Source organism: Panthera uncia (genome assembly GCF_023721935.1).
Source record: "Panthera uncia isolate 11264 chromosome A1 unlocalized genomic scaffold, Puncia_PCG_1.0 HiC_scaffold_17, whole genome shotgun sequence".
Lineage (NCBI taxonomy): Eukaryota > Metazoa > Chordata > Mammalia > Carnivora > Felidae > Panthera > Panthera uncia.
In genome coordinates, this window is record NW_026057577.1 from 85158752 (window position 1) to 85176733 (window position 17982).

The window sequence follows — 17982 nt, forward strand, 5'->3', positions numbered from 1 at the left end:
AAGAACATAATAAGTACTGAATGAATGAATGAATGACGCCTGGCTATGCCTTCTGCTCTCAGGTTCCACCAGACAACCCTGTATCCTTCCCTTACATTTTCCTTTTGCCTAAGTTAATTTGATGTTGTGTCTGTTCCATGCAAACAAGCAATTCTAGACTGAGACAGCAAAGAACAGAATGTAGAATAAGACGATGACCAAACATACATCTGCAGGGAATCAAAACTAAGGACAAAGAGACCACTAGAGTTAATATTTAGAAAGTGAGTGGAAATCTTTAAGACAGTAGTGTCACTAGTGAAACACTGATACTGAGTTGAGTTTAGGGATAAGAAAATTCTGATGTCTGAAAACATTCCGCAAAATTCAAGCACACAAAGCTTATAAAGTATCCATGATTAGTGCCTGTTTTGACCATAAATATTGTGCAGAGTCTCAGATTCACTTGACTTCTGCCTGCATGATCTCCATGGCCAAACACTGAGCTGCCTCTCCTCTTCTACATTTGGAGTAGCCACCTTCTGAGTGACACAAGATGGAAGTATGGTAAGTTAGCACCTACGGGGTGAATCTTGATGAAGGAAAATGCTAGACAAAAAGGAACAGATGATATGAATAACCCTCCTCATTTCTCCATTCTGTGGACTATTGTGAGATGTGGCTTCTCCTTGAAAGCAGTCTTAAAAAGTCCCATATGCCAAATATGGACATGTCTCTCCTGTGTCTCATTATGCCAAGATGCGATTTAGTGCTCCAGGAGGTAATGCATCAAGGTTTCCTGTCTCATTTCCCTTTTTTTTCCACCTTTAGTGAATTGACCTTGCATACCTTACATAAAGTATTAGAATTCTAATCCTCTTCTCATATTCTACCTTCTAGTGACTTGGGCTAAGACAGTGGTATAAGCCTAAGTATAAGAGGTCTGTGGTTTCTAAGATTTTGCAAGACTTTATGTACCCTCTACAGACATCCTCATCAGTAGCTACTAACCTCTCATTTGGGGTAATACATTCTTTTTTTTTTTTTTTTTTTTAATTTACATCCAAATTAGTTAGCATATAGTGAAACAATGATTTCAGGAGTAGATTCCTTAATGCCCCTTACCCATTTAGCACATCCCCCCTCCCACAACCCCTCCAATAACCTGTTTTTTCTCCATATTTAAGAGTCTCTTATGTTTTGTCCCACTCCCTGTTTTTATATTATTTTTGTTGCTCTTCCCTTATGTTCATCTGTTTTGTCTCTTAAAGTCCTCATATGAGTGAAGTCATATGATATTTGTCTTTCTCTGACTAATTTCGCTTAGCATAATACCCTCCAGTTCCATCCATGTAGTTGCAACTGTCAAGATTTCATTCTTTTTGACTGCTGAGTAATACTCCATTACATATATATATATATATATATATATATATATATATATACCACATCTTCCTTATCTATTCATCCATTGATAGACATTTGGGCTCTTTCCATACTTTGGCTATTATTGATAGTGCTGCTATAAACACAGGGGTGCATGTGTCCCTTCGAAACAGCACACTTGTATCACTTGGATAAATACCTAGTAGTACAATTGCTGGGTCGTAGGGTAGTTCTAGTTTTAATGTTTTGAGGAACCTCCATACTGTTTTCCAGATTGGCTGCACCACGTTGCATTCCCACCAATAATGCAAAAGAGATCCTCTTTCTCCTCATCCTCGCCAACATCTGTTGTTGCCTGAGTTGTTAATGTTAGCCACTCTGACAGGTGTAAGGTGGTATCTCATTGTGGTTTTGATTTGTATTTCCCTGATGATGAGTGATGTTGAGCATTCTTTCATGTGTCGGTTGGCCATCTGGATGTCTTCTTTGGAGAAGTGTCTACTCATGTCTTTTGCCCATTTCTTCACTGGATTATTTGTTTTTTGGGTGTTGAGTCTGAGCAGTTCTTTATAGATTTTGGATACTAACCCTTTATCTGATATGTCATTTGCAAATATCTTCTCCCATTCTGTTGGTTGCCTTTTAGTTGTGCTGATTGTTTCCTTCACTGTGCAGAAGTTTCCTATTTTGATGAGGTCCCAGTAGTTCATTTTTGCTTTTGTTTCCCTTGCCTCCGGAGACATGTTGAGTAAGAAGTTGCTGCGGGCGAGATCAAAGAGGTTTTTGCCTGCTTTCTCCTTGAGGATTTTGATGGCTTCCTGTCTTACATTTAGGTCTTTCATCCATTTTGAGTTTGTGTGCATGGTGTAAGAAAGTGGTCCAGGTTCATTCTTCTGCATGTCGCTGTCCAGTTTTCCCAGCACCATTTGCTAAAGAGACTGTCTTTATTCCATTGGATATTCTTTCCTGCTTTGTCAAAGATTAGTTGGCCATACGATTGTGGGTCCATTTCTGGGTTCTCTATTCTGTTCCATTGATCTGAGTGTCTGTTCTTGTGCCAGTACCATACTGTCTTGACGATTACAGCTTTGTGGTATAGCTTGAAGTCTGGGATTGTGATGCCCCCGCTTTGGTTTTCTTTTTCAAGATTGCTTTGGCTTGGGGTCATTTCTGGTTCCATACAAATTTAGGATTATTTGTTCTAGCTCTGTGAAGAATAGGGGTAATACATTCTAAAAAAAGCTACATTTAATACATAATTACATGGGTTCATGCTCTTTATGGCCATCCAGATCCTGTCACCATATTTTTGGCTAAATCATCTATAGTCATCCTCAAATGCTACAATATATAGGTCTCAGGCTAAAATTAACAGGCCTAATTAAAATTTAGAATTTTACTTAAAGGCTTATAATAATTCAGATAAATGAAAAACAAAGCCTATAGACAAAATAAACAAATGATCAGAATATAAATGTTAAGTCTACAAAAGTTTCTTCTTGCTGCTGACAACACATATTTAGAGCCCATATTATAAAGCTAAATTGTATTATGAATGTATACTTATAAAAATCAGAAATATTAGGGGCTCCTGGGTGGCTCAGTTGGTTGGGCGGCCTACTTCAGCTCAGGTCATGATCTCGCGGTCCATGAGTTCGAGTCCCGTGTCGGGCTCTGTGCTGATAGCTCAGAGCCTGGAGCCTGTTTTGGATTCTGTGTCTCCCTCTCTCTGACCCTCCCCTGTTCATGCTCTGTCTCTCCCTGTCTCAAAAATAAATAAAATGTTAAAAAAAATTTTTTAAATCAGAAATATTATATAGATAGGTACATGTATAGTATTTTTAAATATTTAGAGCATGTATCTGTACAGCACATGTTACTATCTACAAAAGTGTCAAATAAATTAATAAAAAGAAAAAATTGGAGGCTTATTAACATTTTAGGAAACTGAAGACTCTGGCCTTCCAGATATAAAAAATATTTCTATGAAAAAGATGTAAAATAATCTAATAGCTTGACTAAATCTTCCTAATGTAAGATTTACATTCCCTTTAATTCTTTCCAGTCACCTAAAATAAATGTATATATTTGGTGTAAGTCTTCAAAATCTTCTGGTCTTCACCATCTCTGAGATGAAGTAGAAAAAGCAAAACAGACTATACACAATAAAATAATCTTAGTTATAAAAGAAAATTGTGACAAAATAGTAATACTCTGAACCAGTAATCCATTGTAAGATTGTGTGATTTTTCTCTTTGGTCCAGAATAGACTTCAGTACCTCATTTGAAAGATTTACATGCAGCCCTAAATGTGTCTCTAACAGAATCCACACTAGGCCTGCAAAAATTCATGTTTCTAAGGAAGAATAAGTGAAACAAATACAATATGAGGCATATGGTAATTCATGTAACACCTAAGAAGGAAAACAAAAGTGATGTCCCTTCATACAAGACAGTTCTCTGCTTCATCTCAAACAGTTTGTGCCAGGAACAGAATCTGGTTTCCCTTGGTACAAGGGGTCATGGAGAGAAGACCAAGTATGTTTTCTAAGTGACTGTGCAGTACGAAAAACCCAGAGCTTCCAAGGTACAGAAAACTTGGACTCCCTTCACATTGTCTAACTAAATACCTGAGGTAAAAGCAATCAGAACTAATCCCAATCCTTTCTCTCCAACTCCAGGGATATGTAAAGAAGGCTGCCTTGGTGCTCAGCAGAGAAAGAAAGAGAAAGGAAAAAAAAAAAGTGTGTGTGTGTGTGTGTGTGTGTGCGCGCGTGTGTGTGTGTGTGCACGCGCGCGTGCATGCTGCTGAGATCAGTCTCAACGCAGATTTATACTCCAGGCAGATTTTAAAACTCAATTGGTAAATATGGTAACAAGAGAAGTAGTCACGTGGAAAACAGATCACATATCAGAATAAATTGTTCCAAACACTACAGTAAAAAGAGACCAAAAAAAGGAAAATACAGACTAAAGAGTGAAAGGTGAAATATACAATGAGATGGTCTAATATACATGTAGTCAAGACTCCCAGAAGGAAAGAAAAGAGAAAATGAGTTGTCAAGGTAATTTCTAAAGAAACAATATCAGATAATTTTTTAAGAATTATGATACAGCCCACAGATTTAAAAGGTTTGAGAGATCCAAGCAGAATAATTGTTTAAAATTACATTCGGACACACCATAGTAAACTGCAGAAAGTGGAAGACAAGAAAATTTTGAAAGCATATAAGTGGAGGAACACAGATTAATATGAAAGAAATAGCACCAAATTTCACCTAACTTCTCAATAGCAATAATAGAAGCTATGAGTAGAAGGACATTAATCTGCTGAGGGGAAAACAAGGAATGAAGAAATAATTATCAATAATAAAACAATTATCAGTACGGATTGAATTAAAAACATAACACTGACTTAAGAAACCAACCAGAGATAAATGAGTTAAGTATAACTACATTTTTATTTATCTGGAAAATGCAACTTTATATTCATGTATATTAAAATCAAAAAATGAACTGAAGTGATATCTAGCATAATTATTTTAGTTGGGAGGGCACGTGGCCAAAGATTTTCAAGTTTATCTGTTTGTTGATCTATTCTTTATTAAAGAAAAGTATTTGAAACAAATGTAACCATATGTCACCATGCAAGTTTTATTATGTATTCTATAATTCTCTTTACTCTCAAGTTTTTAAAATTTTCTTAAAATCACACACAATTTTTAAATTATCAACAAGCTTTGATCTAGTGACTTCATTTTAGAAACTTTACCCCAAGGAAATAATTTGAAATGCAGAAATAAATTTTCTCTTGGCTTAATTTGAAATAGGAAAGCACATAGAAATAACTGAAGTGCTTCACAATATAGTAGTTATTAAATACTTTCTCTTTTGCACTTCATAGATTATTATGGCAACTTAGCAGACATATATGTTTATAGGAAAAATGCTTATTTTAAACAAAAAGTATACAATTCAAAATTTTAGAAATATATGATCATTGCAAATTATGAATCCATTTATTTACAAAATAGTAAACCTTAATATTTTTATCCTTAGTTATAGAATTATAGGTGATTTTTAAAAAATTATTCATAACCATTTGTACTTTCTAAATTCTACAAAGCATATGGGTCTGCTAGTTTAATAACATGAAAACTTTTTCAAACTTACTTTGATTTATTACTCCTTCTTTTCCTTAAATTTTGAAAATTCAACGTCAAGAGTTTTTCATGATAAGAGGAAGATATCACTGCTAATTTACTAATCATGGGTGATTTGTTGACAGGCATAGTCACAGATCATAAACCTAAACAGAAATATTAAACTTTGTATTAAAATACAAATGCACTCACAGTACCAAATAATACATTACATGCAAATTCATGATTTGTGGGGAAAAGGGTGGTAAGAAAGAAAATCAGGCTGAAGAAAGAAATTACATTAAGGAAGAATTTAAATTTAATTTAAAATGTCAGACCCAGGAATCAAACCCAACTTTGAATTGAAAACCCATGTGCTTTCTATTATGTTACTATTTAAAACTTATTCTTTCATATAATATTTAGCTTTCATTATACTTCAGCTGTTTTATCAGCAAAACCATTGGAAGATCATGGCATCATAGTTCAGAGGATACAATCAAACTGATTTACTTTACTGCTCTGTGCCTCAGTTTCTGCACTTGTACAATGGGAATACTACCTCCTTACAGGGTTGCTGTAGGAAATAAACAGGTGCATAAATGTAGATTGCTTAGAATTGAGCATGGCCTATAGGAAGCTTTCTGTACAGGCTTGTGATCATTATTAGATCACTATGCTTTCTATTTCTTAAAATTACTTGCAAATTTTTCTGTCCTCTGTCTTTTTAGCATTTAGATTATGTTTTCCCTGCTTGCTCTCAAATCCAGATGTATTTTCCTTTTTAAGTACATCTGAATACATTTTATGAGTGTATGACCCAAATTAGAACATACTATTTTTGTTTGGTAGAGCATTTAAATAGCAAATGAAGTAATGAAATAGGTAGTCAAGTTTTACATTGAATTGTTTTGCACTTCATTTTTAAGCTAGCTAATTTTTAAAACTGATCATTATATTAGTCAAGGTTCTGGCAGGAAGCAGATGGCACACTCAAATGGAGTAAATGAATAAAGAGACTCAAAAGACATGTAGAGTTATTGAAATAAAAAACATACAATAAAATAAAACCCAAGATGGTGCCATTCTCGGGGTCTGGAAGAAGGAGGTGACACACCACTGTCAGAACTGAGAAGAAGAGGGACCCAGAAAGAATAGCTTTGGAGAGTGGTGCTTAATAGAAAACATTGGCCTTTGGTCTAGACATGCAACCAATCTGAGGCTGCCTGCTAAGAGGGATCCTGGAGAATAGGAACTTTGATCTCACTCTCCTGTCCTCCACTCCAATCACCCACCTGTGCTTCCCATTAGCTAAGCCAAACTAGAAGCCAGAGAAGGTGTAAGGCAGAGTGAAGAAGGGTAGAAAGTGGATCTGGAAGAGCAATGGGAAAATATCCAGCACAAAATGGATTATAAACACACAACATTATTACCTATTGCTATTGGTTATAGCAAGTTCTGCTTCTAAGAATCTATATCCATTAGAGTGTAAATCAAATGTATTTTTAAGTTTATTTATTTATTTTGAGAAAGAGAGAAAGAGGGAGTGTGAGCAGGGGAAAGGGCATAGAGAGAGGGACAGAGAGAATTGCAAGCAGGCTCCATGCTGTCAGTGCAGAGCCCCAAGTGGGACTCCATCTCATAAACCATGAGATCATGACCTGAGCCAAAACCCAGAGTCAGATCCTTAACAGACTGAGACACTCAGGCACGCTACAAATGTATTTTTAAGTCAGCAGCCATACTGGCTATATATAGGGATGTCATTTAGAGTGGCCCTAACTTTAAAATACAAGTTATTCCTAAACAGGACTAATATACTTAGGAGTTTAATTTTTTAAAGTTAACAACAGCACATTGTCTCCACATTGGGTACTTCCACCTTAAAAGGAACTCCATAAAATAGCTACAAACAATTATTAATGATGCGTGATAAAGTGCACATAAGCACTGAACAACAATAATAAAGACATAGGGATGTTCAAAACAGTTAATTAGATAAATGTAGCAACAAATGTTGGAAATTCACTATGTTGGTATTATATTTGGCAAGTATCTATTGTGAGTCATGTAAAAATATGAAGATGTTTAATTACACTAAGACAAATTCTTTTTTTTATTTTTTTAATGTTTATTTTATTTTTGAGAGAGAGAGAGAGACAGAGCATGAGCAGGGGAGGAGCAGAGAGAGACACAGAATCCAAAGCAGGCTCTAGGCCATGCTCAAACCCACGAACCATGAGATTATGACCTGAGCCAAAGTAGGACACACAACAGACTGAGCCACCCAGGAACCCCACTAAAGGCAGTCTTTAAGACAAAAAGAAACCCATCATTCATAAAACATTACATATTTCAGAAATAGAGTTTAGAAACACAAATTTGAGTCAGTCATACTCTAAGATAAATTCATTTTAAAAATTTAATTCCAAATTAATAGAAAGGAAAAAATACAGGCCACTTAAGAAGAAAAATAACTGAAGGGAAACTGAAAGCAAACTGATCTTTGTTTGCATGTGTTAAGCTCTTAGCCATCTTGTGATATACTTCACAGGATTGACTACAGTTAGTCATATTTTTTTGAGATTTCAAGAAGTTGGAGACTGTTTTAGAAATTTTCTCTTAATCATTGATCCCACACATCTGCTGGTACTAGTGGTAAGTGTCTGAGCTGTCTGCTCAACATGCAAGTTCTAAAATACAGCTGATGAGACTCTCCCAGATTGGATGGGTTGAAAATGTCAAATTGCTAGAGAAGTTTCTATATTCTTACTCTCTATTTCTGCCTTATGTTGGGAGTATCTACCTACCTTGAGAGTAACAGTGCCAGGGCTTAATCAACACTAGTTTGTTATTCAAATACTATTTGAATAGCATTGTGATATAGAAGAGAGACATATGGGGGCACCTGGGTGGCTCAGTCGGTTGAGCATCCGACTTCAGCTCAGGTCATGATCTCATGGTTTGTGAGCTCAGGCCCCGTGTCGGGCTCTGTGCTGACAGCTCAGAGCCTGCAGCCTGCTTCTGATTCTGTATCTCTCACTCTCTCTGCCCCTCCTCCACTCACACTCCGTCTCTCTCACTCTCAAAAATGAATAAATGTTAAAAAAATTTTTTTAAACATGTAAAAGAGAGACATGACTCCCCAGTGTATTTTATTAGTTAGGATTGCTTTTGACTAAAACAACCAAATAAACTCAAGTTTCTGAAAAGAAATGATGAATACCTTCAAAAATTTTTCCCATTGTGATGTTAGGATTAAATCCTCAATGGGGTAAATAAACAAGGAAAACTCCCCTCCCCCCAAAGATATCTCAAAATAGAAAATCCAAAAATGGTATCAACTGTAACAAAATTTTTAGTTTTTTCATAAGAATATTCTTCATCAAATTCTCAGTAGAATCCCAAACCTGAAGCTATCAACAAGGAGTTGTTGTTGTTGTTGTTACTATTATTGTGTGTACAGTTGGGCCTTTTTGCATTATATTAATATAACTAGAGTTACGCGTACTAACCACTACTGGAGACAACACACCCAGGTTCTAACACACTATTTGATGAAGGGTTTTGTTGAACCATTTACTAGAACCTACTAGGGGAATCGTTTGTACCATTTTATTCCTTCTCAGGACAGTTACATGCAGGGATGTTGACTGGTGAATTGAATGAAAAGGGACAGATAGAGGCATATATCATGCTCTTTATTAACACCAGACTACCTTAAAACAAGAACAGAAAATATGAGAACAAAAATTTTTCTTTTTCTGCTATCAAATACAAGACACATTTCTTTTACGCTGCTGGGAAATCACAATAATTAAATGCAAAGAGATTAGAATGGCCTTGTTAAATTGGATTATTTTACTTTTACATCATTGTCAAGAAATAGCCATTTTGCCCTGAATCAGCAAAACATGATGTAAATTTTAAATCGGCTTTTTATTATAAGTTAAATAGATCTTTAAAATTTAAATATCCTTGTTTTCTCTATAGTACCCAAACACATGGTGCTGACTGAATTTGTGGATTGAAATGAAAACAAAATCTTAAGTGAATAAAAATGATCTTAAAGATTGAATTTTTAAATAAAGACTTCCTTCAAATACTGAAATGAAAAAAAAAATCATTTTTGACAGCAACTACTTCTTAGACAGACCTCTTCACTTGCTCTAATTTTCTTCATTTAGACAGCTCTCCACCATAGAAGATGGGCTACAATAACTCATATTTTCTCTACCACTTTCCAGGGATGGTTTCCAATAATTTAAGTAAATTCCACAGATTTACCTTGCATATTTGTCTGAAGCAGGCAAAAAGTGTGATTTTACCTTTAGCTTATATCAGATATGATTTTTATATTAAGTTATATTTACCCTTGAATTTATTTCAGTGCAGAAAATGCAGTATCTGGAACCTAGTTTCTGTTGTCCTGGCACTGAGATAATCTTCCCAAGGCTGACAATGATTTCCAGGTGAACAATCCCACTAAGCGTTTTTTAGTACTGATCTCACCTGATCCCTCTATAGTAACTGACTCTGCCTACCACCCCTTCTAGAAATAAGTGTCTTCTTTTTTCATTTATCATGACACTTCCTCCCTTGGCTTATCACCTTACTTCTGTAAGGTCTCCTTCTCTCACTCCTATGTGGTGTAGCAGGGAACCATGCACGTGCAGGAATCAACAGCTTGCTTTAAATTCTGGCTCCAGCACAGATTACAACTCCGTCACTGCGCAAATTACTTAACCGCAAATTAATTAAACTACCTTAGTTTCCTCATCTATGAATAGGGATTAGAGTAGTATCTCCTGTTAAGGGGTCATTACTATCTAAGTGAAGAATAATATTCATTACTTACTATTTGTTCTTTTTATAATATTCTTCTAACTAATCATATAAATGCATTAAGTAATAAACACGTTAGGCATAAAAATGTTATATAACTAACACATCACAATGTATGAACTTAACTGATAATTGTTAAATCTGAGCTAAAAGTAAATGAGGATTCATTTACTAATCTCCCAACTTTTCTGCATGATTGAAGTTTTTTTTATAATATCACGTTTTAAAGCTTTGATTCAAACTTACATAGATTTAATTAAAAAGTCACGAGGACATATAGATAGACAAATATGAAATATAAGATTTTCTCTAATCATTTAATCAACCTCAAAACAGACATAATATCTAACATTATGATAACCAAAAGGATAAACAGAACACTTAAAAACTACTTTTAAAATTGCTAATACAGGGGCACCTGGGTGGCTCAGTCGGTTAAGCAGCTGACTTCGGCTCAGGTCATGATCTCACAGTTCATGGGTTCAAGCAGAGCGTTGGGCTCTGTGCTGACAGTGCAGAGCCTGGAGCCTGTTTTGGATTCTCTCTCTCCCTCTCTCTCTGCCCCTCCCCTGCTTGCACTCTGTCTGTCTCTCTCTCAAAAATAAATAAACATTAAAAATTTTAATTGCTAATACAATTATTTAAATTTACTTGTCATTTTCTTCTATTCTTATTATTTCTCCCCAGAATACCTTTGTAAGGTTTTCCATAGTTTTATTATTATTTTTATGCCTATTTAGTTTCACCAATCTTAGGAGATCCTATACAAAAGAGATAAATTTCTGGACCATTAAAGGTAACAGGATTTGGGTCAGTACAGGAAAATGATTTAATAGGAAATTCTCACCTATTAACATAGCTGCAAAACTTCCAAAAAAAAAAAAAAAAAAAAAAGAAGAAGGAAACTAAGTCCAGCAATACCAATAAAAAATAATCCATTATAACTGAGATAGATGAATTAGTCTAGAAGAGCAAGGATGATTTAATATTATAAAAATCTATTATCACAGACCATAACATTGATGGATTTAAGACAAAAAAGTAGGAAATAGTTTTATATACACCAAAGATTAATTCAATTAAATCCAGTTTCCATTCATGGTTATATATTAAAAAAAAAAAAAAAAAAAAACCCTGCAAGCAAGGGATGTCAGTATTCTTTAATTTAAACTACCTAAGAAAAACTAAAAGAAACATAATTAACAACAAAATTTTAGAAGCTTTATCTGAAAAGCCAAGAACAATAAAAAAGAACAATAAGCCAAGAACAAAAAAAGTAGTATGTACTTACTACTTAATTCAACATTTTATAGGCAGTCCTAGCCAACAAAAATACTGTAGAAGAAAAAGAAAAAAGGAGTATAAATATGGGGGGAAAGGGGCAGTATTTTTATTTGAAAAATACATTAAAAATCTCAGAAGAATCTACACATACAAAAAAAGTAGATTACGTCCAATAAAAAAAAAAGATTTTGGAATAAACAGTATAAAAAAATAGTGATGTGGGATTCAATACCTTTAATAAAGTTGACTAACACAGGCTTTAGCTACCTGTGTTTAAAAACAACTTTGCAGCACTAAGAAATTTGAAATCCAAGAAATTATAGAGGAAAAACCCTGAGCTAAGCTACTGGATAACTGAAGGGTTATTGTTACCTGGTCTATGCCAGGTGGAGAAAGACGTAAGCAGTGTGGCTCTGAGAAAATAAATTAAGAACAAGTAGTTTGAGCCACACTTTCCTAACTACTAATATGTCAAGTAGTCAACGAGAAATAAAATCAGCTAAGGTACAGAAGATTTAAACAATATAATTAATATAATGGACCAAACAAACCAAATTGAATTCTGTATTCCATCACTAAAGAACATGCGTTCTGTCCAAGCACACGAATACAATTTCTAAAAATTGATCATATTCTAGCCTAGAAAGCGAGTCTTAATAAATTATAAAAAGTAGGTAATCTACATAAGTAGATTATATTTCCTGGCATCAAAACATGAATAAGTCAGAAAATTATAATAAAAAGATAAATTAACCCTCTATATAGTGAGAAAAAGGAAACTCAATTTTAAGTCACCTCTGGATCAAAGAAGAAATAACAAAGGAATTTCAAAATACTTAGAACTAAATTATAATAAAAACATTGCATATAAAAACCTACAGGATTCTTCTCAGTACTAACAAGCAAACTAATATCACATGCTCAAAAAATTGAGTGAAAGAAGCCAAACACAAAAGTGTACATACTGTATGATTCCAAATATATGAAGTTTAAGAACAGGCAAAGCCATTACATGGTGATGATCTGTGGGAGGATGGAATGTGGGGGTGGAGATTGAATGGAAGGTACAGATGGAAATGTTATATATTGGAGGTGCTGACATGAGTGTAAATATGTATCAAAGCTCACTGTAGCTGACCACATTGTTAAAAATGGTATAGCAACGGTATCTTCCATACTCTATGTTGTTCTGCAGTGTGGCCTTGTATCTCCCTCACAAAAGATGGAGTCTAATTTACTCTCTCCATGAATCTGGGCCTAACTTTGTTACTTGCTAGACTAACCAGATGTAGCAGAAGTAACACTTTGGGACAATGAAGCTAGACCGTAAAAAAGCCTTGCTGTTTCCCAGTAGGTTTCCTAAGGATGTTCTCTCACAGTCCAGTCACTGTGCCGGGAGGCCAACAGTCATATGGAAAGTCACCAACAAGAGCTCTGGTTAACAGCTCCGGCTGAGCACCCAGCCAGGCTGTCAGCAAGCAGCAACTGCCAGCCATGCAATGAGCCATTTGGATGTCCAACCCAGCCAAGCCTTTGGATGACTAGAGCCTCACCTGACATCTAACTGAAATCAAAGGAAAGACCCATAATGAGAATTACCCAACTGTGTATAATCAACTCCAGTTGATTTTTAAAAAATTATTTGTCACTAAGTTTTAAAATGGTTGTTTCTAGAAATAGATACCCAGAATACTCATTGAATTGTACAATGAACATTCATGCATTTCACTATATGCAATTTTTACTTCAATAAAAATAAGATTGTAGGAGAATATATGGTATTAGAATTAAATTTATTGATATAAAACAGAAGTAAAAATGACAATGGCTCAAACAAGATAAAAAAGTATATTTCTCTGATGTTAAATACTCTTTTAACTCCAAAACTAGACAATTTAGGATCTGTTTTGCAGCTTCACAATCATAAGAAACCAAGGCCCCTTCTAAATCTCCCTTTCATGGTCATTGTCAGGCCTCAACTTGCTTCAGGTTTTTCACTAGATTGCAGAGAATCAAAACAATGGGGAGACACTATTTGTCATTATGTTGTATTGATTCCCATCTTCAGAGGATATCTGTTAATCAAGCCTCCTTATTTTTTATTTAAAAAGAGTAATTTTTAATGTTTATTCATTTTTGAGAGAGATAGAGACAGAACACAAGTGGGAGAGGGGCAGAGAGAGAGGGAGACACAGAATCCAAAGCCGGCTCCAAGCTTTCAGCACAGACCCTGATACAGAACTTGAACCCATGAACCATGAGATCATGACCTGAGCCAAAGTCAGCCACTTAACAGCCTCAGCCACCTAGGCACCCCTATTAAGCCTCCTTCTAATGCCTTCTGCCATTCTCCCAGGTCAGGATGGCATTATCTTTGTCCTGGACTAATACCATAACTCCTTATCTTCCAGTCTCCTTCTGATCTCTTTTCCTCTGGCCTCATCTTTTAGATGACTGCCAGAGTAACTTTTCCAAATATACATCATCTGAGCCTTTTCCTCTTCCCCTAGACCCCCTTTCCTGTTTAAGAGCTTTTAGTATAGCCCTACTGCCTACAATAAAATCCAAACTCAGAGTAGAGACTCTTCAGATTGCTGGAGCATAAAGTTTGAGTATATGGATTATATTGATATCAACTGTGTTTTTTTAAATAGCTATTTTTTATTTGCCATTGCAAAATTAAATTATGTGTATCAGTTATAAATCTTAATTACAAACACTTTGTGCAAAACATGATGGGAACTGAATTATCTCATCCATTTGGGCTCCTATACTTACATTAAAAGACAACCAAGTGATCTATTTTACCAAGTGGCATGAGGGGATAAGTGAGGAGATATAAAAACCATGTCACCTTTTGGAAATGATTAAAAGATTAAAAATGTCCAGTTTTTAAAAGAGAAGTATGAGTGATTAAGTCTCATGGATGCCTCTTAAGTACGATGGCTTTATTTATTTTAAGAACTCTCCCTTTTGGTTTGTACTTCTCTATTCTGTGGAGTCATATATACTCAGGTGCTCGTCCTTGCCTGAATTTCTCCAAAGCAGAAAGCTAAAACTGACTTTACTCTCTGGCTCTATCCCATCTTCAAAAAGCAAAAACAAAAAAATTAAACCCATTGAAGAGATGACACCCCTGTAGGGAGGAAAAAAGCTTTGGGGATTGTGGACAGAGATGTTTCCTGAGACTGGAAGGTAACAGAGGTCATTCAGAGTCATCTCCTTTCTTGTAGCAACATCGCCTGGAGGTGACAGTACCATGGAAGAAATGTTTGTGTATTGCATCTTGCGAGATTGAACCCCCCATCATAGCAGAGGCATAAAATCTTCTCCCAGTCTCATTATGGCCCAGAAGGTATGCCAAAATAGAGAGGACCATATAGACGTGACAACTGCCCCAATGCCCCATGGTGACCTCCAATGTTTTAGTGATACATAAGTACCAAGGACCTTTGTATAACCCTAGGGCAGGGGCAAGACTAATCAAAACCAAGACTGAATATCTAACCAGTCAAGCAGAACAGAAGCTTGGAGTATAAATAGTTTAAAGTACAGAAATATTTCTTGCAATACATAAGTCCATTGACTATGATTCATAACTAGTACATGTGTTTTAACTTTGTAGTAGCAAGTAAAATAATTATTCATAATTAATATGAAATAGGAGTATTCAAAATACTGAAAACTGAAGTGTTTAAAGTATTTACAGATGATTTACAAACCTTTGGACAATGAGGAAAATGAACTAAAAAAATATTAAAATTTAAACAGCTACTACTTTCATTCATCACCCATCAATCACCTATTCACTCATTTATTCAGGAAAATTGCAATGATCTGATACTTAAGTGAAAAAGTCTTCTTCTGACTTAAATATCTTACATATCTTTCACTCATTGTGAAAGGATTTCAATCAGAAATGGAACCAGAGGATATGGAATGGAGAATCTCACTCATGCACCCTTAGGAAAATGAAACTGATGAAATAAAGAGACCAACTATCGAAATGCCTGACTTACAGAATATGGGGATTTATTTTCCCACCACTGAACATCCACCATGAATCTTCTCCCATCCTCAAGCCAATGAACTTACTGCTTAGACTCTGGCTGGACCTCCCCCTTCTTTGCACTCCTTTCCCATAAATATAGCCCGCCCAAACCTTCAACAAATCTGCCTGTAGTTTGCTATAGTTTGTGTTTCCCAAATTGCAATTCCTGTGCTATCCCTGAATAAACTCGATTTCTGATCATTCAAGCTTGCCTCAGTTTTCCTCTTTGTTTAGGTTGATATTCACCATAGGAAGTGGTTTGGCTTCAGTACAAACTACTAATGTGATCAATGGTCTGTGAAGAAGTTGCAAAAATGGATGCAATTGTCCATGAACTTTTTTATTGGGTTTATGTTGTGTGCCAGTACTTTTTATTCATTTGCAACATTCAACATATAAAATGAAATAAAACTATACACACGCACACGCGCGCGCACACACACACACACACACATACTTACATATAAACTAGAAATAAAAGAACATTTTTGACCATTTTATATTTAGCACTATCAAACAATACATTATTCATTGTCAGTGGTTACATTTAGGGAATTTGATTCAGTTTTCACAAAAATAAAATTGCTAATGATGTTTGAGCTTCCTGGGTCTGAAATTAATTACAATATAATCTCTTCCTCAAGAAATTATAATCTGGAGAAAAAGACAGGTCTACAAACCAACATTATGACATTTCAAAATGCTGAAGTCCATAATAGGACTCCAGATTATTTTAGGAGGACAAAAAATGCCCAAGAAAAATATTTTGTCAATATGAAATTCTATAAATCTATGACAAGATCTAGAGAATAGTCAAATTTCAATTTAAATATGAGTAAGATATGTTTTCCATCTGTCTCTTAACATGACTCTTTATTTTGGCCCTGAATTCAAATAATGTAAGTATCTTTATCTAATGAGCAGAATACTTAAAAATTGAAAGTACTTAACACAATAGAATTCTTTCAGCACCAAACTATGAAATGGCAGTTTCATAAATATGGTAGTCTTTAATTGTTCTTTTAGAAACTTAAAACAAGCATAAATCAAAATCTTTAGGTCATTCTTGAATGAGCAAAAGAATCATTAGAGAAGAAACAGAAATCAAAGAAATAATGATATAAAATCCCTGAAAAAAAGACAAATTTTGGATTGAGAGAGCCAAAAAAAAAAATAAATAACCAGGGCTATGAAGAGTAAAAGCAAGTGACTGATGAGTATATAAAACATATAAAATGATGCTAAACTTTCCAAACAGGGGAAATGACTGATTTGTGGTTCAATAAACAGGACAGAATTGACAGTGAAAAAATGAACACTGAACATGAGTACCAATATTCAGAAGATTGACTATAGAAATGTAAACAGCTTCATGGTATAAAATATCTGAATACCTTCATGAAAAGATTTCTAAAAGTTACATTGATGAATTTCCTAAGGTGATATCTGATGAAAACCTTAGTTCTGAACCTGATGAAAGATTCTGTACTGTTGCTACCTTCTGGAAGAAATTTAACCATGGCTGGGGAAAGGAAGACCACAGGTTTTTAAGGACCCTAAGCACTGGTTGGCTGTTCCTAGGGTACTAATGTTACAGGGTGAACTTGGCAGTAATAGAAAAGCCCAATGTCCACAGTATATGAAGGATATACACAATTTGTTCATGCATCACCAAGCAAACAAAGTCTGAAAAGCCTGAAAAGTATTTGAGTGACATAAGAGCTGAATAACCACTTCCTATCAGGTGCATGAAGTCATTACATGCAATCTAGGCAACCTGCGCTAGAAGAAAACTGTAAAATTTATTCTTCTCAACAACTGCTCTATATCCTCTCCTGGGATTCTTGTAAAAAATAATGTTTTCAGTATTTGTTCCCACCCAAACCTCCGTATACACACACACAATGTAACATTAGTGATAACACACGTGGCTATGAAATTTTATATTCTATAAATGTAAGTATAAACTTGTCTTAACCATGGACTTGCTGACAGAGATCCAAGAATCCAAGATCTGAATGGGATCAGTCCTAATTATGCCATTAACATCATGTACAAACTTATGTGTGCACATGTATTTCCAATTCTCTTGAGTATTTACAAGGAGTGAAATTACTGGATCACATGGTAACTCTGTATTTAACCATTTTGAGGAACTGCCAGATTGTTTTCCAAAGCAGCTGCACTATTTCACATTGTCACTAGCAATGTGTAAGGGCTCCAATTTCTCCATATACTCACCAACATTTGTCTTTTTATTTTTATTTAAATTATTTATTTAAGTAATCTAATCTC

General features: G+C 35.0%; 1 protein-coding gene across 6 annotated transcripts in view; it reads right to left on the bottom strand.

Moving 5' to 3' along the window:
• TMEM232 (transmembrane protein 232) overlaps positions 1 to 17982 on the bottom strand; it is a 211669-nt gene that overhangs the window by 182643 nt on the left and 11044 nt on the right. For 5 of the 6 annotated variants that reach the window (XM_049647699.1, XM_049647700.1, XM_049647703.1 and 2 more), the window contains one exon: positions 5539 to 5674. In XM_049647699.1, coding sequence (XP_049503656.1) covers positions 5539 to 5657 — 119 coding nt within the window. In that variant the 5' untranslated portion in view covers positions 5658 to 5674. Of the gene's footprint in view, positions 1 to 5538; positions 5675 to 17982 lie in introns of those variants that run through there. The other variant, XM_049647704.1, reaches the window with a different exon arrangement.